Raw genomic sequence first — 22,799 nt, 5'->3', positions numbered from 1 at the left:
CACATTTACACTTTTAATAGCACTCTCCTTAGTTTGTAAGGTGGAGGCAGGGATTACATTGAGATTTTATATGCACGTGTAAATGGTTTAAAACTTCCTTTCTTTATAAATCTTGTTTAATCATAAAGTGCATTACTATATTTTTCAATATCAATTACTTGTTAAAGTTTGTACAATCAATGGGATCAGTTGCAATGCATATATGTGAATGATAAAAGTAAATTGCACATTTGTTGAAGGAAATGTGCCTCATGAAATGTTTTGTAAAAGATACGTTCATTAAATTTCAACATTTTCCAAATGTTCTTGTGCTTCTTTATACCAAAACAAAGGAAAGACATGTTGTTTTGGTTGTTTATAGCAAAATATTGTATCATTTTAATGGTCCGGCCCACTTGACATCTACCGAGGCCGTATGTGGCTCACCATGTGAAATGAGTTTGACACCAGTGATGTATAGTAAGGCGTTTTTAGCCGAAAAAAACAACCATGTACAGAAAGGCGTTTTTAGCCGAAAAAACCGACCATGTATAATAAGGCGTTTTTAGCCGAAAAAGACGACCATGTGTAGTAAGGTGTTTTTAGCCAGAAAAATCCCGACCATATATATAGTAAGGCGTTTTTAGCTGAAAAAAATGACCATAGGGCGTTTTTCGACCAAAAAAAGACCATGTATAAGTAAGGCGTTTTTAGCCGAAAAAACCGACCATGTATAGTAAGGCGTTTTTAGACAAAAAAAAACGACCATGTATAGTAAGGTGTTTTTCGACGAAAAAAAACAACCATGTATAGTAAGGCGTTTTTATCCGAAAAAAATGACCATGAAGAGTAAGGCGTTTTTAGACGAAAAAAATGACCATGAAGAGTAAGGCGTTTTTAGACGAAAAAAATGACCACGTATAGTAAGCTGTTTTTAGCCGAAAAAAACGACCACGTATAGAAAGGCGTTTTTAGACGAAAAAAAATGACCATGTATAGTAAGGCGTTTTTAGACGAAAAAAAATGACCATGTATAGTAAGGCGTTTTTAGCCGGAAAAAAAACGACCATGTATCTAGTAAGGCGTCTTTCGTCGAGAAAAAAAGCGACCATGTCTAGTAATCCGTTTTTAGACAAAAAAAAAAAAACGACCATCGATAGTAAGGCGTTTTTAGCCGAAAAAAACAACCATGTATCTAGTAAGGCGTTTCTCGCCGAAAAACCCCCCGACCATGTCTAGTAATCCGTTTTTAGACCCCAAAAAACCCGACCATCGATAGTAAGGCATTTTTGGACGAAATTTTTAGCCGAAAAAAACGACCATGTATAGTAAGGCGTTTTTAGCCCAAAAAAATGACCACGTATAGTAATGCCTTTTTACCCGAAAAAAACGAGTATAGTAAGGCGTTTCTGGACGAAATTTTTAGCCGAAAAAAAACGACCATGTATAGTAAGGCGTTTCTAGCCCAAAAAAACCGACCATGTATAGTAAGATGTTTTTAGCAGAAAAAAACGACCATGTATAGTAAGGCATTTTTGGACGAAATTTTTAGCCGAAAGGCATTTTTAGCCGAAAAAAAATGACCATGTATAGGAAGGCGTTTTTAGCCGGAAAAAACGACCATGTATCTAGTAAGGCGTTTCTCGCCGAAAAACCCCCCGACCATGTCTAGTAATCCGTTTTTAGACCCAAAAAAACCCGACCATCGATAGTAAGGCATTTTTGGACGAAATTTTTAGCCGAAAAAAACGACCATGTATAGTAAGGCGTTTTTAGCCAAAAAAAATGACCACGTATAGTAATGCCTTTTTACCCGAAAAAAACGAGTATAGTAAGGCGTTTTTGGACGAAATTTTTAGCCGAAAAAAAACGACCATGTATAGTAAGGCGTTTCTAGCCCAAAAAAACCGACCATGTATAGTAAGAAGTTTTTAGCAGAAAAAAACGACCATGTATAGTAAGGCATTTTTGGACGAAATTTTTAGCCGAAAGGCATTTTTAGCCGAAAAAAAATGACCATGTATAGGAAGGCGTTTTTAGCCGGAAAAAACGACCATGTATATATAGTAAGGCGTTTTTGGACGAAATTTTTAGCCGAAAAAAACGACCATGTATAGTAAGGCCTTTTTGGACGAAAAAAACGACCATGTATAGTAAGGTATTTTTGGACAACATTTTTAGCCGAAAAAAACGACCATGTATAGTAAGGTTTTTTTAGCCGAAAAAAAACCCACCATGTATAGTAAGGCGTTTTTGGACGAAATTTTTAGCCGAAAAAAAACGACCATGTACAGGTATATAGTAAGGCATTTTTGGACAAAATTTTTAGCCGAAAAAAACGACCATGTATAGGAAGGCGTTTTTAGCCGGAAAAAAACGACCATGTATATATAGTAAGGCGTTTTTGGACGAAATTTTTAGCCGAAAAAAACCGACCATGTATAGTAAGGCATTTTTAGCATAAAAAAACGACCATGTATAGTAAGGCATTTTTGGAAAAAAAATTTAGCCGAAAAAAATGACCATGTGTAGTAAGGCGTTTATAGCCGAAAAAAAAAAAACGACCATGTATAGTCAGGCGTTTTTGGACAACTTTTTGAGCCGAAAAAAACGACCATGTATAGTAAGGCATTTTTGGACGAAATTTTTAGCCGAAAAAAACGACCATGTATAGTAAGGTTTTTTTAGCCGAAAAAAAAAAAGGACCATGTACAGTAAGGCCTTTTTGGACGAAACTTTTAGCCAAAAAAAACGACCATGTACAGGTATATAGTAAGGCATTTTTGGACAAAAGTTTTAGCCGAAAAAAACGACCATGTATAGCAAGGCCTTTTTAGCCGAAAAAACCCCAACCATGTATAGTAAGGCGTTTCTGGACAAAATTTTTAGCTGAAAAAAAAAAACGACCATGTATAGTAAGGCGTTTTTAACCGAAAAAACCCACCATGTATAGTAAGGCGTTTTTAGCCGAAAAAAACCCCCACCATGTATAGTCACACAATTAGCCGAAAGAAACGACCATGATTAATAAAAAAACACAACTCCACTGCTCTATGTGGTGCTTTGGCTCAGTGGTAGAGTGATAGAGTGCCACACCAGAAGTTGAGTGTTCGATCCCTGGTTGTTGCAACATTGTCTACTCTTTAACCACCATATACAACTTATTTGAGGAAAAACACAAAACAACCCAAAGGTTCATTGTGGTGGGTTAGCTCAGTGGTAGAAAGCTGAAGTCCCAAATCCAGCGGTTGGGTTTTCGATTCCCAGTGTTTGCAACAAGGTCACATCTTTCTTTAACCACCATTTGCAGCTTTATTGAAGAAAACACAAAACAAAAAAGAAGTTATGAGGTGGTGTGGCTCAGGGGGAGAGAAACCATGTCCCAAACTAATGGTTGGGTGATCAATCCCCAGAGGTTAGGACCATATCCCTTCTTTCTTTGACCAAGATGATAAGCGGGGCTTATTTTAGTCATTTTTTTGTATCGTAAGGCGTTTTTCGCCGAAAAAAACGACCATGTATAGTAAGGCCTTTTTGGACGAAAAAAACGACCATGTATAGTCAGGCATTTTTGGACGAAATTTTTAGCCTAAAAAAACGACCACATATAGTAAGGCCTTTTTACCCGAAAAAAACGACCATGCATAGTAAAGCGTTTTTGGACGAATAATTTTAGCCGAAAAAAACGACCATGTATAGTAAGGCCTTTTTGGACGAAAAAAACGACCATGCATAGTAAAGCGTTTTTGGACGAATAATTTTAGCCGAAAAAAACGACCATGTATAGTAAGGCCTTTTTGGACGAAAAAACCGACCATGTATAGTAAGGCATATTTAGCCGAAAAAAAACGACCATGTATAGTAAGGCCTTTTTGGACGAAAAAAACGACCATTACTATACATGGTCTTTTTTTTTTCCGGCTAAAAACACCTTACAATACATGGTCGTTTTTTTCGGCTAAAAACGCCTTACTATACATGGTCGTTTTTTTCGGCTAAAACGGCTCATCGTTCACTACCGGCTCGTTCGCGACCGACACATCACTTGTGAAAATGTAGGTGATTGAACAGTCAGAGGTGCTGCCAAAAAACCCTTTCTGCACTGAAATACAATGAAATTAATTTTGATTCCGTTTGCTGCAATACAAACCGGATACTTCATACTTGACCATAAAGTTAATTTAAAACTTAGTACCTCAATTCAAAAACAAAATCAGACTTTGAAAAAAACGTTTTGTATTTGTAAGACTGAATATGAAAATAAACAGAATTTAATTTTCAGTGAGGAACAAATACAGTTTCAAAGAAAAGGCTATCGTTTCAAATTCAGATTGTACAATTCAGATTCAGTTATTCAACATGATTCAGAGTAAAATATACAAATCCATCCATTATCCGAGCCACTGACCTTCAATTCACGTAATTCAAATTCGGTATAAACTACTTAAAAGTTATTCACGTTTAGTTTTTGGTGGCAAATATTCCGCCCCACAGCGTCACACCTAGTTTAGTTTTGGTTGTAAAGTGTCCTAGTGTCTTGAAAGACGCTTATAAATGAAATGTATTATTATTATTCTTATAAGAAATTTCAGGGGTTATTTTTACTGACCATTCATTGTACATAACATGTACAAATCTTTGTTTTCCTAACACACTGTCCATTCTTGTTTTCTTACAGTTCTTACAGCCGCTGTGGGACCCAACAGCCTAAAATCTTGGGCCTCAGACCAGGAAATTGATGTCACAATCAAAAGATGGCTACATCTGGCCCCTGATCGGGATGGTGACAGGAAGGAGAGCATGAGAAGAAAAGAGGACATGGAGAGCGCAACAATTTGATGGACAGAAAAATACCGTTCAAGAGTAAGCTGCATCACAATTTGGACTTTGTGTTCACTGTTAAAGAAAAGTGCATTTTTCCAGTGTATGTGGAGTTATATGTGAGGTTCACAAATTATGACAATAAACATATTTTTTATAACAGTCGTTTTTGAGACACCACATTTGACCTAAAAAAGGTCAAATATGGCTCATGAAAGATGTGGCTTAGTTGAGGTTGAATTCAGGCTGATATCAGGAACCTGTTCTGGTCCAGCGTCGGGCCGGAGTAGGGCCAGATATGGTTTTACAATGCGGCTGAGATCTGGGCCGAATGCGGCCCACATCATGGATGCCAGACGTGGGCCTCTGCAGGACCGTCATTCATTGAGGTATGTGGGCCGAGTGTAATGTGCCGTGTCTGCCCCAGAGCTGGGCCAGACCAATTTTGCTGACCGTTTTTTTTTTTTTTGCCAAGAAACGTTTATCACGGCCGTTTTCAAAGTTGTTGAGGTACAACATAAAAAATTGTCCTTCCCCTTGTGCATTTCAATGGGCTTCCTTTTTTCCCCAATCTGGGAGTAATGAAGGTTATCTTACTTATGCTTTTAACATAGTCCACACAATACAAGGAAACAAATGGCATAAAAAACACACACAGATCACAATTGTTCCTTTGACAATGAACGTTTTATGTAAAACACACTTTTCAGGATCCCCAAACGATTTTGACAAAACTGGGAAGGGGGTGTTCAGGGTGTTGAAGCATTCAATGTGGCAGCCTGTTGTGTACTGCAGACAGCCCCCGCACTGTTTATATTTAACATTCAGCAGTGGTGTGAATGTCTAGAACAGAGGTGCGCAAACTACGGCCCGCGGGCCGAATCCGGCCCGTTGGTCTTTTTAATCCGACCCGCCGAAGGTTGGTCCACAATTAAGGTTCGATGTGAATGATTGCATTCATTTCAATTGGACTTGTAATGACAGGCATTTCACCGCCAGGTGGCGTATTGACTTGAAGTTGCAGAACACGGGGGGGGGGGGGGGGGGGGATCTTTTCGACCACCTAGGACCTCTGTATCGCTCTACTTCTACTGGTCTGATCACAACCCATCTGCAGCAATGCACAGGCTAAAATAGGTCATCAACAACACTGTTGTCATTTTAAAAAAAGTATATTAATACAGTACTTTCATGCTTTTGTTCTGTTGATGTTTGATATGGACTGTCAACAAATGCAGTTTTTTTTTAATGTAGCATAGCTCGTGCTGACCTGGCCCTTCTGTCAAATTTCAAAAGTCAATGCGCCCCCCCCCCCCCGAGACAAAAAGTTTGCCCACCCCTGGTCTAGAAGGACGCAGAGAACACTGCACCTGTGGTGAGAGAGGAAAGAGGAATTAGCACCTTTATTTGATCCAATGATGGTGTCTAACACCGAGTTTATAAGCCTCAGTTTAAAATCTTAGAATCATGAAGTTCAACTGTCATAGTAGGTGTCAGAAAAACTATTTTATTGACATCACCGGCTCAAAAGAGGCTCACTCACAGTTTAATTATAAACTCACCAACTTTCAGATCCTGTCGGGTGAAATGCGTCCTCAACTCAGACCGGTCCCTCTTCACCTTTGGGGCATGTTACTATGTAGAAGAAAAACAATTATGAGGTGACTGAAAATGCATTATCTTTTTTTAAGCAATGATAATGAAGCCTCAGGATAAAAAGTAGAATCACAAGCTGTCGGGCAGCTGTCATAGTAGGTGTCAGAAAAGTTAATTGATTTGTCATCATCGGCTGAAGAAATCACTCACAGTGTATATTAAAACCTCACCATGTCTCACATCCAACCAGGGATGCGTTCTTCATTCAGACTTGGCCGCCTTTGAAACGTTTACTTCATGTTGTATTCTGAGCAAAAGATAGAAAAATATTAGCGGGAACGTAAAAGGCATTACCGTTTTATTTTTTAAGTATTTAAGAAGCCTCAGGATAAACGGTAGAATCACAAGCTGTAGGTCAGCTGTCATAGTAGGTGTCAGAAATTAATTTGTCATCACCGGCTCATTTGCATTAAAGGGGGTCCTCGATTTACGACGCTACCGCCAATCCAAGGTTATAAACACAACGTAGCACAAAGCGGCAGGCCGTTTTGCATTGGATTACTATATCTGTAGCCTTTAATTGGTTTTAAACACTTAGATTTACTCTTCTGATAACTTTGGCTCGTATATGCAGTGTTGCGTACTAATTCGTCGTAAACCGAGGCCCCTTGTTCAAAAATTGGACTCACTCTGCCTAGTGTCATCACGTTCGTTGATGGGCTCTTCATCTGCTCTCACTGTGAAAAGAATTGGATTACCTGTGTTACTTTTTTTTGCCCAAATTTAGATCGGCGTCATTTTATAAAATCAGTTCAGTTGAATGGATAAGGTTCTTTGCTCACTGCTAGCCAAGTTTCCTAAAACGCTCAATTAAACTGAAATGATCAAATTTAGGGCTCGGTTTATAAAAACAATCCAACATATCAAAGTTTAAAAAATTATTTGAACAACTTGAATCCAATTTTGCTCTTCATCGCGCACATGGCAAGACACCACATGGTGTCGACCTCAGAAGCGTCTAAGACAAAAACCCACCTCTGCTATGTTCAGTTCTTTTCTTTTTCTGCAGTGGTAAAATGTCTGAAAGTTAAACAGGGAACTATGTGGACCGTCCTTGCCATGATTTGGTTTTGAACAAATTTGAAGAGAGGTAAATGAGTCCACTTCCACGTTGCCCTCCATGGCTGCAGGAAAGGAAAGAGAACGGAAACGGAAAGAGAAATAACTGAAAAATCCAACCGGAAGTACCGCCCCCCATATTGTACTCTCCAGAATAAAATAGATCAGACGAGCAAAAAGTTTGTACGCTTGTTTCATACGTCGCCCTAAAGCAGGAGTTTGGCCACTAACCTTTTTGAAAGTCACATCTACTTTCTTGGTTATTGATGAATGCGAATGCATCTGTCATCGTGTATATATAACAAAACAGGAATTAGTCTTATCCCGATGTCTTTCTCACCTGCACTGTTATGTCCAATGAATGGGATGGCCATCCAAATAGATAATCAAAACTGCCGAAGCAAGCGAATTAGAGCCCAGAAAGCGCACAAGTTTAATCCTTACATTTATTCTGTTCACATCTGTACAGGAATGCATCGTCACAGCAGAAAACCAAACCTCGAGACCCGACTGTGGCACAACGGCCTTCACAACACATTCAGCCATAAATGAACAGACTTGATCAGCTCGCCGCCAATCCATAATTAATATTGTCATTTTCCCCTTATATCTGTCTCTCAAATATATTTTGGGATCTTTTTTCCAAAAGGGAATTAAAAATACAAGTAGGCTCTTTATTGGGGGACTCCACCAGTGGAAATCAGGAGCTGAGGGCAGGAGGGGGGCAGCAAAGGTGACTGAGAACATCTTAAAGAAGGGCTTGCAAAAATGCTTCTCAATCGTCAAACCTACAAGCGTCTTCTAACATGAATACGCTGGGAGATTCATGAGGGGGCATCAAACAAAAAGAGTCGGCAAACAACATCAACAACAGGAAAAAGTATGAAAGAACACGACCAAGGCACAGAGAGATGCAGAGTAAACAAATCATTGACACTGGGTTGAAGGTGGGGCAGAGGCAGTTTGACTAATCGACAATAGAGGGAGCTCTAACAGCTCAAACGCCCAGATACTGTGTCTATCATCAACTATACTGGATGTACTATATAAAGCGTTGAAATATAGTATTATCTTTGAAAGAAAAAAAAAACACAGTTCACTGCAGCGGGATGAGAGGGATACATCATGTGCTTGCATGTGTTTTTGCATAATGCGTGTATGTAATTTGGATTCTGAGCAATCACGCCACCAAAACAACCAGCAAGATTATAAAATAGGATGTGAATACGTTTGTGTTTTGCTGAGGTGGGAGCAAGTCACAAAGTGAGTCTCAATTATTAGCCTGTAAGTCTCAGGTTAGCGTGTCAATGGAAAGTCTTTGTGATTGTTTGTTTGTTTTTTCTTTTGTAGTTGACGGATGGAGTTTGATGTGGTCATTATTGTTTCTTATTTGAGTTGAAAACGCTGTCAGTCTCTTTTTCATTTGAACCCCTTCAGGGACAGCGGTTACTACGTGGACAGCTTATCATGTCAACACATTACCCGGTGCATGAAAGGGTTAAAACAAAAAACATCATCCTTCAGACTAAAAGTAATGAACTTCTGAGCTTCCTCCATAAAGCATTTGATGAGCGAACCCCGCACTGCGCATCACACTTTTGCATGTATTTAAAAAGCAGAAATGAGGGCTGCCGATACTAGCCACCGATACTTAAGGCAAAAAAGTCAGACATGGAATAAGTCTTCCCCACCTGAAGTTGACGTTACACGACGCCGTATCGGTGAATCATAATTTGCTTCAGAAATAAAGAAGGGTCTTTATTCACAATTATTTGCCATGATGTTTAATTAACCCTTTCATGCACCCTGTAACCTGATAACATGACAAGCTGTCCACTGTAGTAACCGCTGTCCCTGAGGGGGTTAAAATTGTCATTTTAAACATCATTACAATTTATTTATACATAATGACAATGAGATAATGAGACTTAGTCTATCAAAAGTACAAGGTACTGTTACTCAGTATCGGCATCGGGCAAAAGGGAATACTGGCATCGGTCGGAAAAAAGGAATATCATGAAATAATGCTCTCTATGTACTCACGAATACTTGGCTCCCCTGATTTGCTGGTTATTATCTATTCTCTAGGGCTGTGAGGAAAACAAAAGAATAACTTGGAAAAGTAGGCGCTCTGCGAGGTAAATAACGATGAATTGTATTGTATTTTCTCGCGAAATGACAGTAGTTCAAGTAGTCGAGACTTGAAAACAAAGTCAACGTGAAGTCTTTCAAAAGCTTTAGTCAAGCAAGTCCCAAGTCCTAAAATTGGCAACTTAAGTCTGAATCCAGTCAAGTCACGTGACTCCAATGCCCCCACCTCTGGTGTTTCGGTGCCGGCCGGAATTGCGGGCACACATCTTTGCGATCGTTGGAGTAAGTTGGGTGTGAATTATTGGAAGGAGGACATTGACATTTGGTTATAGGACGACACACACTCCTAACTGGACGACAACAACAGCAACAACAACGACGTGAACAGAGAAATGCATCTCACACACAGGCACACACACACACCCGCAAACACACATCAGGAGCTTCTGTGGACCGCTCTCCTTCATCCACATGGAAGAAGAGAAGTAGGAAAACTGCATCCGCGGGAGACAGGGACTATTTTGCATGTTGCGTTATTTATTTATTTATTTTTAACACTCAACTGTTTGCTTCTTGTCTGTCCCTGCCTTCCTCTCCAGTGAGTCAGTCCATGTGCTTTTATTTTTTTTCTCATCTGAAGAGATGAGAATGATTGTGCTTCTTCTCTGTCAGCTCAGAGCATCAGTAGCCAAGTTTTGTGTGTGTGTGTGTGTGTGTGTGTGTGAGAGAGAGAGAGAGAGAGAAAGAGATAGAGAGAGAGAGAGAGAGAGAGAGAGAGAGAGAGAGAGAGAGAGAGAAAAAGTGTGGTGGGGCCCAAGTGAACGACACCTTGGACACTTGCGGCCTTTGGAGCGATTTTTTTCGATGCCATCCGGAGAAAGGAGGCGGGCGGGCGGACGGACGGGAGGGATTGAAACTCGATCAGTCGAGCATGGCGTCCAGTTGGTCGGCCAAGTCGTCAAACATGCTGCCGATGTCATCCAGGATGGACACGGTTGTCTTTTTGCTGGAGAAAGAGAGAGAGCAGCGAGAATTAATGGATAAGAAGTAGGGGTGGAATGAAAACCAATTTGAATTGGAAAATGTTTTGGGGATTTTGAGTCGTATGGGAACAGTATCGAGTTGAATCGTGATCCCGCTCAGTTGAACCAAATGGTCCCATTTTAAAATAAAATTTAAAAAAAAGTTGAATCGTATTGCACCCCACATATTAAGAGATGTATCGAAACATCTTTTACTAGAGAGATGCACACCCGTAACGTACATTATATAATAATCGGTTTGGATTTAACCAAACAGAACCCTTGAATTGTTTTACAATGTACCATCCTTGAACCGTATTGAGCCTCAATGTTCTGTTTTCTTCAGAAACAAACAAACTCATTTACATTATAGCCTTTCATGCACCCTGTAACCTGATTACATAATAAGATGGCCACTGTAGTAACGGCTGTCCCTCAAAGGGTAAAGACAACAATACTTGTAATCTATTTTCCCAAATTGGTGACTTTGGCCACAGCGGAACGACCCACGAGCCAGACGTGGCTCTGGAGCCGCTGGTTGCAGACCCCAGATTGAAAGTTTCATTGAAGGTTGGCTCAGTGATGTTGCTCCCGATTCCCAACATCCTCCGTGTGCCCACCGACGAGGATTAGAGGCCATCTGGCGCTAATTAAAGCTGTGCCCATTTCAGAACACTTGCGACACAAGTGCTGCCCTACTTGTCCGTGATGTCCAACAAGTACAGACATGAAATTGTTTCCGCCTCCTCGCGTGGCAAAATACTCACTCATTTTGCGCATCGTCTTCTTGGATTTTGTGCTCGACAACCTGTAAAGCTGCAGCCAAAGAGGCGCTGGTCTCCTCCAGACGATGCTGCGCCCCCTCGTCTTCCTCCCCTTCCTTCTGCACCGACTTCTTCTCTTGTTCCTCCTCTTCCTCTTTGTGCTTCTTCTGCTCCCTCTCCTTCCTCCGCTCCTCTTCCTCCTGCACTCCCAACAGGTCGATGGAGAGGCCGGCGATGGAGGAGCGCGGCGGTTTGACGGGGTGAGGAGACGGCGTGGAGGGACTCTGGGCGGGCGAGGGAGACGTAAGGGGCAGTCCCGGCGACAGGGATGGGCCGGAGGGCGCGTCGGGAGCGGGAAGGGGGGCGGCCGAGGGCGGCGGGGAGGCTTTGGGGGTCGGGGAGGTGCTGGCGGCCGCAGGGCTGGTGGCTGCCGGGCTGGTGGCCGTCGAAGCGACGGCAGCCTTGCCTGGTTTGGGTGCTGTCGGAGGGCCGCGAGGTTTGGGCGACACAGGAGGAGCAACACGCTTTGTCTCTGCCGTAGAAATGAATAGAGAGGCTGTCACACACATCAAGAATACATACGTTATAGGTCACGAATGATTTAGGAAAAATTTATCCCCGTAATAACAGAATTTGATATCGATACATCCATCCATCCATTTTCTGATCTGCTTTATCCTCACAAGGGTCGCGGGGGGGGGGGGGGGGGGGTGCCGGAGCCTATCCCAGCCGTCTTCGGGCAGTTGGCGGGGGACACCCTGAACAGGTTGCCAGCCAATCGCAGGGCACACAGAGACAAACAAGCATCCGCGCTCACACTCACACCGAGGGACAATTTGGAGTGTTCAATCAGCCTGCCATGCATGCTTTTGGAATGCGGGAGGAAACCGGCGTACCCGCAGAAAACCCACGCAGACATGGGGAGAAACATGCAAACTCCACACAGCCGAGATCAAACCCACGACCTCTGCACTGTGAGGTCGACACGCTAACCACTGGACCACCTGATATATATTATGAATAATAATAATAACATACAAAGTGGTACAGAAAATATACAAATATCCATTCTATATTGTCAAATACACAGTGATGCCTTGAAATACCAGTGTTCAGATGAACGGGTTTTTCTAGCTGTGAGGCATCACTTGACCATTTTTTAAATCTTAAAATACAAAGGAAAAAAATGGAGGTACTGCGATTGACTGGCAACCAGTTCAGGGTGTCCCCCGCCTACTGCCCGAATGAAGACAGCTGGGATAGGCTCCAGAACCCCCCGCAAACCTTGTGAGCATAAAGCGGATCGGAAAATGGATGGATGGATGGACAATCGAGGTACGACAACACCAACGTCTGCCTAACATCAATTCGCATGGGTTTCTTTGCAGTGGAAGGACAATATCAGATGGTAGCAGTGATGTGAAGATTTCTCAAAATACCGCACTGAACAAGAAGCACAATCAGAATATCAAAATCTTCATGTGAATGCCTTACCAGGACTCTGTGCAGTGTCAGTGCTGTCAGGACCGGGTATGGGGACCCGTCGAGTCGGGGTTGGAGGGTCGGGTTGCGTTTTTTTCAGCGCCACCGAGGAAGGTTTGGGCGAGACCGGTGGCTTCAGGGACTTCCTGGCCTCCATCCACTCACAGCTCTCCCTACTCTTCTCCGTCCTGTCAGACGTCTCCGACACGGGCCTCCGCCTCAGCACAACGCCACCGTTTTGCTGCCGGCAACTGTCGCCCGGACTTTTGGACGAGTCTGATTGTTGATTGCTTATTTGGACGACGGCTTCTGTTTGCTCAGCCACTCGCTGCCTCCTCCGTAAGGTATCAGAGCCTGTTGTCATGGTGACGACCGTGGGAGACACGGGCGATACGGGGTCCGTCGAAGGAGGGCGAGGTTTCCTTCGGAGCGTCGACGAGCCGTCTGAGATCTCGGCGCCGGAGGAGACCACAGTGGAACGGGGTCGCGGTTCTGGACGTTGCTGGGCCGGTTGCGCGGGGACCTCCTCCTCATCGCCCTCTGGTCGACTGACGGTCCTGCGTCGATTCAGGACGTCGACATCTTCCGATCCGAGACCGCCTGAGCCGGCCTGGCGACGGAGTGTTGGGGGGCTCACCTGGAAAAGACATGATCGTTAAGACATTTCAAGCGTGGAGGCGAAATCGAGCGCATTACTTGGCAGCCTCTTGATTCGCTTCTACCAAACTGCACGCTGGTGAACTGAAGCAACCTGTCGTGCTCGATGGAAACCCGGTTCAATACGTGACAAAGACCGTATGCGGACTGAACACACAAACACCTGCGTGTAGTTGGCGCTGCTGCCCAGATTCCTCGGCAGGGTTGCGGCTCCGCTCACAATGGACGTCTCCAGCATGGCGGCGAGGCTGCGCACACTCCCAGAAGCCCCCTCTGACCTCCCCAGCCCGGCCGACTCCTGAACTCTTAAAGCCGAGCCCAGGCCGCCGCAGTCGCTGGCTCGCCTTTCTCGAAACGTCGGCATGCCGAGGAGCCCCTCCCCTTGACCTTCCCCCTCCCCATCGGCCCCCGTGATGGAAGAGCAGGACCGCTTCGGAGGCGTAGGGGGCCGACCTTTCCGCCGAGGACGGAGTGTGACCGACGACTGGCTGCGGTTAACGGTGACGTCGTTGGCGGGGCTGCGCGCGGAACCGCTGCGGCACACGGTAGCGTAGCGCGAGTCCGTTTCGGAGCCGATAAGGCTGTGAGTTCTCCGTCGCTCCTCCTCCTCGCTCGGTAGCCGCAGCGTCGGGACGGGCGAATCTGCCACCGTCGCCTGCTGGGTGGAAGGTCTCGGCCGAGCCCGAGGGGAGGCCTGCTGGTTTCGAACGTGCGTGGGGGTTTGTGGTGGCGTTTGCGTCGGCGTGTGCGGGGGATTTGGAGAACGAGAGACACTCGGGCGTGGTTTCGCCAAGGGGCTAGGACCACCTTCTCGCTGTACCCTCGCCTCCGTGCGGGGCTCCGAGACGCTGCCGCCGCCCGGGCTGGATGGAGGTGTGGAGGGACCTTGCTGAGCCTCCGGATCAAGACTTCCTCTCTGTAAGTCCTTCAGTCTCTTCACTCCTAACATGAGCTTCTTCTGGTGGCCTGAGTGAAGACAAGCAGAAGGAGCGTCTGTCAAGAAAACGGATACGTTTCCTCTTCCTCCAACTGGCAAGGATACACCGAGGTTGAGAGAACGACTCGCGAGCGTGGGTGAAGAAAACAGCCGACGATGAAAACTCGATTCCCTCAATAGGGAGGCCGAGGTTAAGAGAACAGTCCATGACCAAAAGGATCGAAGCGGAAAAGTGAATGAGCAAAATATTGCCTCGATATTCACGTCACCAATTTCAAAATTTCAAAATGACCTTACCAAGTTTGGAAATGCCGATCTCCTGAAGATCCTCCAGGCTGATGTCCGAGATGAAGTCGATGTTTTCGTAACCGTTCTGCACCAGGACTTGGTAGTATTGACTGAGACCCAAGTGAGAAAGGAAATCTGCCAAATTGGCCTACAAAAACACACACACGGGCCCGGTGAAATGAAGACGGCTCATTTCAAGCCTCTTTGCATTGTTTTGTAACAGACTGAATATGCAGTGTGTGAATCAGCTTATGAATGTGCAGCTGCCAAAATCTACTGATCCTGTTCACTTGCGATTTGTCAAGTACACATGCGATCCTTACGGGCTTGCGCTCTGGCAGCCAGTCCGCCGAGGGCAGCTTGCTGATCTCTGACATTAACTTCTTCCGATGTCCGGGCTTCATCACCCCAATCGCCGTCATGTCCTTCGATGCAGCAAAAAAAAATAAAGATATGAAATTTACTGCAACCTTTTCACTATTTTTGAAATGCAAACCATTTGATGCATCCAGTCGAGATTTGCGCACGGGGTGCATTTAGCTCGAGGAACGTTATGTCTTGATAATCTCTGGTGAGAGGCCCCTGCTTTAGGGGTTTCACATCATAGCGCCGCGTCAGCTTTAATACGCAGACACAGTCACATACTGTACATGGACACATAGTGGCGCACTCGGGGACAACTACAGAACCAGCTCAGGCGGGAGTACGCAGCCATTTGAGGAGAACACAGATATGTAAATGGAGCGGACAGAATACGGGAAGCGGTGAGTATTCGGACCGTTGAGGAAGAAGGTGGGGGGGCTGTCAGGTGACTGAGACACGAGGGTCACGATGACATTGTATGGGTCCGTGAGTGTTGTGAGCTATGTCGAGCGAAATCTTGACAAACAAAAGGGGCGGGGCATGAGGGGGTCAGGGGGTCTTGACCTTACCTCGGGGGTCATGCGGCTAACAGTGTCGAGATCATATCCCGCCGTGAGGAAGTGGGTGGTGTAGAACTGCAGCTGAAACTCACCCAGCCACGCCACCACTGCCTGCTTCTAGAACACACAACACAACATGCCCGTGCTTGCTTCGAGAGCACGAAACACAGCTGTTGGAATCTAGAACCGAGGGATTATTCCGTTGCCTGCTTCTAGAACACAACTTGTTACCGCCGACATCTATGGCACATGCCACTGCGGTGTGCATCGAGAACAGAGACAGGAAGATATCACCGACTGATTCTAGAACTAAACATGCTACTCCCAGCTTCTAGAGCAGAGGACAGTGCTGTATGCAGCTCGTATGTCACCGCCTGCTGCTAGAGCACCGGACAGTCGTTGTGCATCTAAAACGGAAAGAACAAGATTCTAGAACACAATCACGGTGCCAGATTCTAGAGGAGGTACACTGTTTCGACTTTGTAGAACGCTGAGCACAACATGCTCCCGCCTGCTTCTAGAATTTGCTATATGCCTCTAAAACCGCTGCCTGATTCTAGAACACAGCCAGTACCTTTGTATCCTTCATTTTGAGCCCAAAATAGATCCTACCGCTGTCTATAACAGAATAGTCGATGACTTGCCTCAAGAACACATAATCTCAATGTATGGGCCTTGACCGTGGGGAACTAGATATTTCTAGACACAGCCTCCTACTGCCTGTTTCTAATGGATAGTACACCACTGTAAGCCTCTTGAAAGGGACCACCGTGACACACCGCCTGTTTCTACAAGACAATATACTAGAGCGCACACGGTAGGCTAATACTGTATTTTCTAGACTAGAGAATATTTTGCCAGTTTCTAGGACACAATATACAACACTACTGCCGAATTGTACAACACACTACAGGACCGAGAACACATTATACAATTCACTCAAGACAATAGTAAAGTATATCTTTAGCTGAGGTTGGTTTCCAAACCCACTTACTGAGTAGTCCTGGATTTCAAGCAGATTGGGTTACTTTTACTCAGAGATTGGGTTAATTTTTTTCTTTTCTTTGGACCCAGCAGTTTGAGTTGAAGATTGGATTTGGGCAGGCTGAAGAGCTAAAATTGGTGAACATTTTAGAGTTTTGTGAACTGAAGTTGAAGTAAATTTCAGGAGTGTTTTTTTTTAGAAAATGTCAGTGGGTAACACGAGTGGCCTCGGAAGCGGGGATGGAGGTTTATTTAAATGCAGGTCAGGGCATTTGGGGCATCCGGTGTAAAAACCGTGCCCACACATCATGCCCACTGGAAAGGAGAAACCTGCCTCTTCATCATAGGGAATGTTAGTCCTAAAATTATTTTTAACACCGAACAAATGACTTGGTAGTTGTGACTCATCAGTGTCGGTAGTTATTAGGCCAAATCCTCAACCCTACGCACTAAATAGCCATTCCATCCAATTTAAGGTTCATTTGGACAGTTTTAAGAGTGACCCTCCTTTACATAACACAACATGCCAGTTTATCTGTCGGAGACGAAACAGAGCTATCAGAACCCCTTCTAGAACACCACATCGAGTCGGTTATGTTCTTACATGGCAGGGAATTGTACCCACCGCTGTTTGATATTTTCATAAGCACGGAGACAGAGGACAAGAGGGAGGAGATCATACTTGAATACAGATCACAAGATATAAGAGGCAACCCCCGTGAAAGCGCTAATCTTCAAATCTATAGGAGTCGTTTAACAGCAGGGTGAAGGCGTATTGCCATCACACTGTGGCAAGCTGTGATGTAAAAAAAAAAAAAAAACAATCATAAAATAAATAATAATAATACAAGTCGTGTCTGAGTGCTAAAACAATAGTTTGGAGTGGGCAAGAAGAGGATCATTCAGAAGCTCTGCTGACCTGCGACTTGAATTTCGACAGGTGACGGAGAAGGAAACAATCTTCAATCCTTCAGCAGATCCTTTCATGCAGTTTTTCGGACAAAGAGTGTGCAATTTGAAAAACGAGAATGTCCAGAGAAAAACAACAATTTCAATGTCACACCTTGTCTGTGTGACAATACAAAAATCTCTGCAAAATAACACTCAGGGATTGAAGCGCGGCGGAAGAAAGGATGAAAGTCATTTGGGGCAGATATGTTTGGCAGAGCAAAGAAAAAAAAAAAAAGAGTGTGCATGTCAAGATTGCTCTCGCTGCTTTTTTTGTAATTAGGGTGAACCGACCCTTCAAATAGCTTTTGGCACACGCCCTGAATGATGTCCGCGGCTAAGTCCGAGATAATTCCCTCATTTACCGCTCCCTGCTCGATTCGGGGAGTCGGATGGAAATGAACACATGGGCGAGCTGGCTCAGCAAAGTGAAAAGAAAACATTTTTGCTTTTTCCTGCATGATTAATAACCATCACCAAGGCCTTGATCAAACATACACCATGCATTAGAACGGACCGCACGCTTGTGTTGTGCTGCCATTAATGCAACGATAAATGCAACGATAAAGTGTTTTTTTTGGGGGGTTTTTGGGGCGGGGGTCATATTTTATGGTATATTTACAGTTTAAACTCTTAATATGGGCAATTACCGTCTTGGCCCAAATATAAGACGGCCCTGATTATAAGACGACCCCCCTCTTTTTCAAGACTCAAGTTTGAAAAAAGACTTTTTGAACACCAAATTAATGTTTATACGGAAAATAATCACAGTACATCTGAAACAAATGATTATAACAATATATTTTAGAGAAAAAGCATGTTATTTTGCCTCATTCAAATCTTAATATCTGAACATTTAAATATGTAAACTACAGCGCAATCACATTCGTAAATGAATGGCTTCTGGTTTTTAAAATGTAAATTACATCATAACTTCTCCTCAGATGCCGGTTAACCTGGCCAATCTTCGACCCACTTTTCTCCAGATTGGCGCTACGTTTCTCCATTTTCTGTTATCTCTTCCATTATTTTCTTCTCTTTTCTTTCTTACCGCTATTTTTTATTTTTCTTCTTCATGCTACCGCTATTTTTATTTTTATTCTTCGTGATGGGTTCACTTTGGCCTGGGGAGCCAAGTTCAGCATTTGCTTCAATGATATCTAGCGCCATCTAGCGTCGTGAATGGGTATAATGCCTAGACCCCGAATATAAGACGACCCCCACTTTTTCAGTCTTATTTCAATGCAAAAAACATCGTCTTATATTCTGGCCAATACGGTATTACTATTTATGGGGGGAGGGGGCTGTCATTAACTCACAGTTTTTCACTATTCGCTCCCTAGTTGATCCTGGTGACTCTAATATGTCGCTGTAGTGTACTTGTTCATTCACAAATTGTTTTTCAGTGCCGCAGAGCGTGATGTCACTGTGAGCCCCTCCAATGAGGAGAATGCGGCGCAAACTCGTAGAAGGTGCCGAAATGCTCGCTTCAAGTCCTCCTCACATCGCGCAGTGCGGCCGGCAGGTGAATTGCGCAGCGGCATGAGAGTGGAAGTGCTGGGAGACAAGACTGCCAAGAAACCCACTGATTCTTCCATGTGTCCGTCACTCTGCCTGTCTCCATGGCGACAGCGAGAAACCGAGGAGTCATGAGCATTCGCAAGTAAAAGCGGAGATCGCACTCCCGCAAGGCAATCCCTGACTAACCATAGGAACGAGAAACCAGCCCAAAAAAAAAAACCCCAACTCACTTTCCCATCGTCCTCCTCAGCCTTGCGCTCAAATGGCCGCTGCTCATGAACAGTGGAAGCAGAAGAGCCTTGAAGTCAAGGTGAGGAGAAAAAAAAAACACAGAAAAGAGAAAATATATTAAAGTCAAAGCATACTGTATTTTCTGCACAATAAGGTGCACCTAAAAGCATTCAATTTTCTCATAAACCGACAGTGCGCCTTCTAATCCGATGCACCTTAGATACGGATCAATATTCTGATTTCTTGGATGTGGTATTTTAAAAGTTCTGTAAAGCTCTTGGTTACAGCTGCAGCGGTTGTGAAGGCTCGATATAAATAAAGCTGTATTGTATTGTATTCCTTTAGATTAGCTCCATCTAGTGGATCCATAATGCAACCGCAGCCACTATTGTAGCCTCTATTCTGTCCGTCTTATAATGCGGCGCGCCCTATATCTGAAAACAGGCCATTCATGGAATGTGCGCCTTATACTCTGAAGTGCCTTAAAGTGCGGAAAATACGGTAGATTTGGATATCATATACTGTAATATAAATTGTGGCCTCCTCTCTATTAGGCACTCTCCTTTCGAGCAAAGAGTACATGCCAAATATTTTTTTGCTGCTCGACAGATAAGTTGTTTCCATACGTAGATGCATAACTGCATTCATGAATTACATTTAACAAAATGTACAATGCATGATCTTACATTTTAAATAATTTGTTAATATACGGTATATCATGGGGATAATGTTAAATGAAATAGTATTTCTTTCTTTCTTTTTTTTTTTTTAACAACTCCATTTGTGACGACTACTGCTGTGGTAATAAAGTCGTTTTTGCGCAGTGCCGCTTGTAAATCGACACTGCAACTGCTGCTCCAATCTGATTAGAACAGACAGACGGCCTTTAGAGAGATCAAACGATGACAAACGGGATCCACATCACCGTGTGACATTCTATTTCGGAACGCCTTGCGTTTGCGTGAAATGTTTTGATCCTTCCGAGCGGTTGTGTTTAATCACATCAGACATTAGCGCTCCATTTGGGAATCACCGTTTGTCAGAGCCGACTCGGAACGACGACGTTGGGAAACCTAGTTGTGCTGCATTTGCGTGTTGTTTTGGCTCTTACTGGTTGATTGCTCAATGGACTGCGACTGCTCCAAGAGATGTTCCTTGGCTTTTACCGACTGGGAAAGGACTGTGGCCAGTAGCTAAAAGAAGACACGGGACACATAAACAATCATGCACAATACATACACACACACGCACACACGCGCACACACACACACACACACACACACACACACACACACACACACACACACACACACGCACGCACGCATAAGCAGAGGCACTCAAAATAAGTGCATCAAAGTCATGACAAGCGTGACACCAACACAAGTTACACGTGTATAATCAGTAACTGTCGTATCTGTGACTTTTGAGTGTGTGTGTGTGTGTGGGGCTTTAAAATGCAGGGTCTGGTCTGATGAGTGACGTGGGTGTGAATGAATAAAAGTGTAGAGTTGGCTGGCTGTTGAATGGCTAACACGTTAGCCAGTCTGCGTGTTGATCATGAGTTGTCACCATTGACAGATGGTGTATTAATATGCTTATTGTTTATTTATTCTCTCTCCCCCCTCCCCCCACCCCCACCACCCAACACACACACACACACACACACACAAAAGTGACAAAAAGAGTGTTGTACCTTGACCCCCTCAGCTTGCGCATTCAGGCCCGGAGCGTTGAGGCCGTGCGTGTTGACTCCCGGTGTGGGTGCTGGGTGAGGACTGGGAGCGGGCGTGGTCAACACATGCGTGTTCCCCGAGCCCTGCAGGCTGCTTGATGAGCGGGCGCTTCCGAGACTGCCCACGCTGCCGCTGCGTTCACCACCTAGAGACCAAAGGTGGCAAAAGTACTTCCATTTCAGGAGAAGGGAAAAAAAAAAAACTCTCTGAGAGTAAAAACATATTTTTTCTGTCAATTATGTACCATACCCGTTTTAGTAAATTGCACCCAAAATAATGTCGGCCTTTTATTAAATTCCAAAGCGATTGTACTGAGAATAATAATAATAAAAGAATCATAATAAAAATAATTAAAAAAAATAAGGTCGTCGGTGTCGTTGTTTGAGGGCTAGCTAGCATTGGCTCGGTTTTTATGCTTTGCTAACATTGTGAAATGAGTTGTAGACACAATAGGAGAAAAAAAGCCTCTTTTTTGCACACAAAATAATTTACCCCTTTTATTAAACTCCAAAGTACTCGTAGTGAGAAGCAGCATTCGCCAGTTTGAATGTTTTTTTTTTGGTCAAGCAAAGTACATACACTGCGAAATCTACTAAAGTACATTCACAAAGTATTGGCACGATTGTTCCTTCCCAACACTGCATGGAGTCTATTTATTTCTTTTTTATCAGTCACACACACACTCTCATGTTTACCTGCGAGCGGTTTGCGCAGCACCCAGATGTCCTCACTCGTGCTGCTCTGCTGGCCCAAAGTGGGAGAACCCTGAGGACTCAACTCGGTGGTCCGAGAACCTGTCAACACACGCAAAAGGACACACACACACACTTATGACCAAACACATTTCCGCAATTTCTTTTTTAAAATTATGCAAGAGCGAGAACAGGACATGTGATCCCTTTGGAGTGGCCTGCATTTCCACTTAAAATCGCTGTAAAATATGATCAGCTTTTTGTTCGTGGTTTTCTTTAACCACAGAAACAATTACTGTACGTTTTTTTTATTTTGTTAACGAACACAACATTAACACACAAATAAAAGCATGAAAACACATCAGTGTGGTGCTTGTTTAAAAAGTGTTTTTATATTGTGATTCAGATGTGGATGAAACTCCATTTTATGTTGACGAATATAATATACATGTTAAATTGCTCCATGTACAGCACTTTGTATGCAGCGATGGCTGTTTGAAAGTGCTCTATAAATACAGTTGACTTGACTTGACTTGATAATGTTAAAAAAATCCAGGTAATTCCAAAGAGTTCAAAGAAGATTTTTTTGCCGTCTAGCCATCAAATTGGACTTCTAAAAATTCCTAAACACAGTCTGGCTGCTTGCGTTGTGCACTCAGCGGCCACTTCATTAACAACAACAGCACAATCGAAATCGACAAAAAAATACTGCTCGATGTTGACTGACTTTATTAAAGAGGTATTAATTAATTTGTTGACTTGAATTTATCGACTGAAAATGCAAAACTAAGCATTGTTTGCATGCTGTGGCGCCATGCAAACATGTTTATGTGTGGGAGGGTTACTCTCAGATCACTCATGTTTTTTTTTTGTGTGTGTCTCTCTACAAATATTGTTTAATCCTTAGTGGGGAAAAAAAAAAATCCAGATTTGGATTTTGAGCTATTAACAATGTTGGATAGCAAGAACATTGTTGGCACAGCATCACAGCGAGACTTTTTTTTTTTTCTT

General features: G+C 43.6%; 1 protein-coding gene, 1 long non-coding RNA gene and 2 other non-coding genes across 6 annotated transcripts in view; all 4 read right to left on the bottom strand.

The window, feature by feature from the left end:
* Positions 1-5,465: 5,465 nt before the first annotated feature.
* Positions 5,466-7,590, bottom strand: LOC147200047 (uncharacterized). Its single transcript, XR_015101833.1, has 5 exons — positions 7,432-7,590; positions 7,086-7,133; positions 6,627-6,703; positions 6,363-6,435; positions 5,466-6,170 (listed from the first exon to the last, which is right to left on the bottom strand). It is a non-coding gene; the product is annotated as an uncharacterized LOC147200047 (long non-coding RNA).
* LOC147200049 (small nucleolar RNA SNORD60) lies at positions 6,503-6,591 on the bottom strand. The gene has a single exon (XR_015101945.1). It is a non-coding gene; the product is annotated as a small nucleolar RNA SNORD60 (small nucleolar RNA).
* Positions 6,775-6,857, bottom strand: LOC147200048 (small nucleolar RNA SNORD60). Its single transcript, XR_015101944.1, has one exon. It is a non-coding gene; the product is annotated as a small nucleolar RNA SNORD60 (small nucleolar RNA).
* Positions 7,591-7,943: 353 nt separating the features above from the next.
* The window catches only part of LOC147200046 (caskin-1), a 33,795-nt gene continuing 18,939 nt past the window's right edge, over positions 7,944-22,799 (bottom strand). For 2 of the 3 annotated variants that reach the window (XM_086119937.1, XM_086119939.1), the window contains 11 exons: positions 21,792-21,890; positions 21,057-21,241; positions 20,475-20,556; positions 19,363-19,430; positions 15,689-15,796; positions 15,080-15,181; positions 14,766-14,904; positions 13,695-14,497; positions 12,887-13,511; positions 11,396-11,924; positions 7,944-10,612 (listed from right to left, as the gene is read on the bottom strand). In XM_086119937.1, the coding sequence (XP_085976063.1) occupies positions 10,528-10,612; positions 11,396-11,924; positions 12,887-13,511; positions 13,695-14,497; positions 14,766-14,904; positions 15,080-15,181; positions 15,689-15,796; positions 19,363-19,430; positions 20,475-20,556; positions 21,057-21,241; positions 21,792-21,890 (2,825 nt within the window). In that variant the 3' untranslated portion in view covers positions 7,944-10,527. The remainder of the gene's footprint in view (positions 10,613-11,395; positions 11,925-12,886; positions 13,512-13,694; positions 14,498-14,765; positions 14,905-15,079; positions 15,182-15,688; positions 15,797-19,362; positions 19,431-20,474; positions 20,557-21,056; positions 21,242-21,791; positions 21,891-22,799) is intronic. The other variant, XM_086119938.1, reaches the window with a different exon arrangement.

The sequence above is a fragment of the Hippocampus guttulatus genome, chromosome 9, assembly GCF_054856545.1.
Source record: "Hippocampus guttulatus isolate MCC_2025c chromosome 9, RoL_Hgut_1.0, whole genome shotgun sequence".
In the NCBI taxonomy this organism is placed as follows: domain Eukaryota; kingdom Metazoa; phylum Chordata; class Actinopteri; order Syngnathiformes; family Syngnathidae; genus Hippocampus; species Hippocampus guttulatus.
Note: the sequence above shows the minus strand (reverse complement) of the source record. Positions and strands in the feature narration are given on the sequence as shown.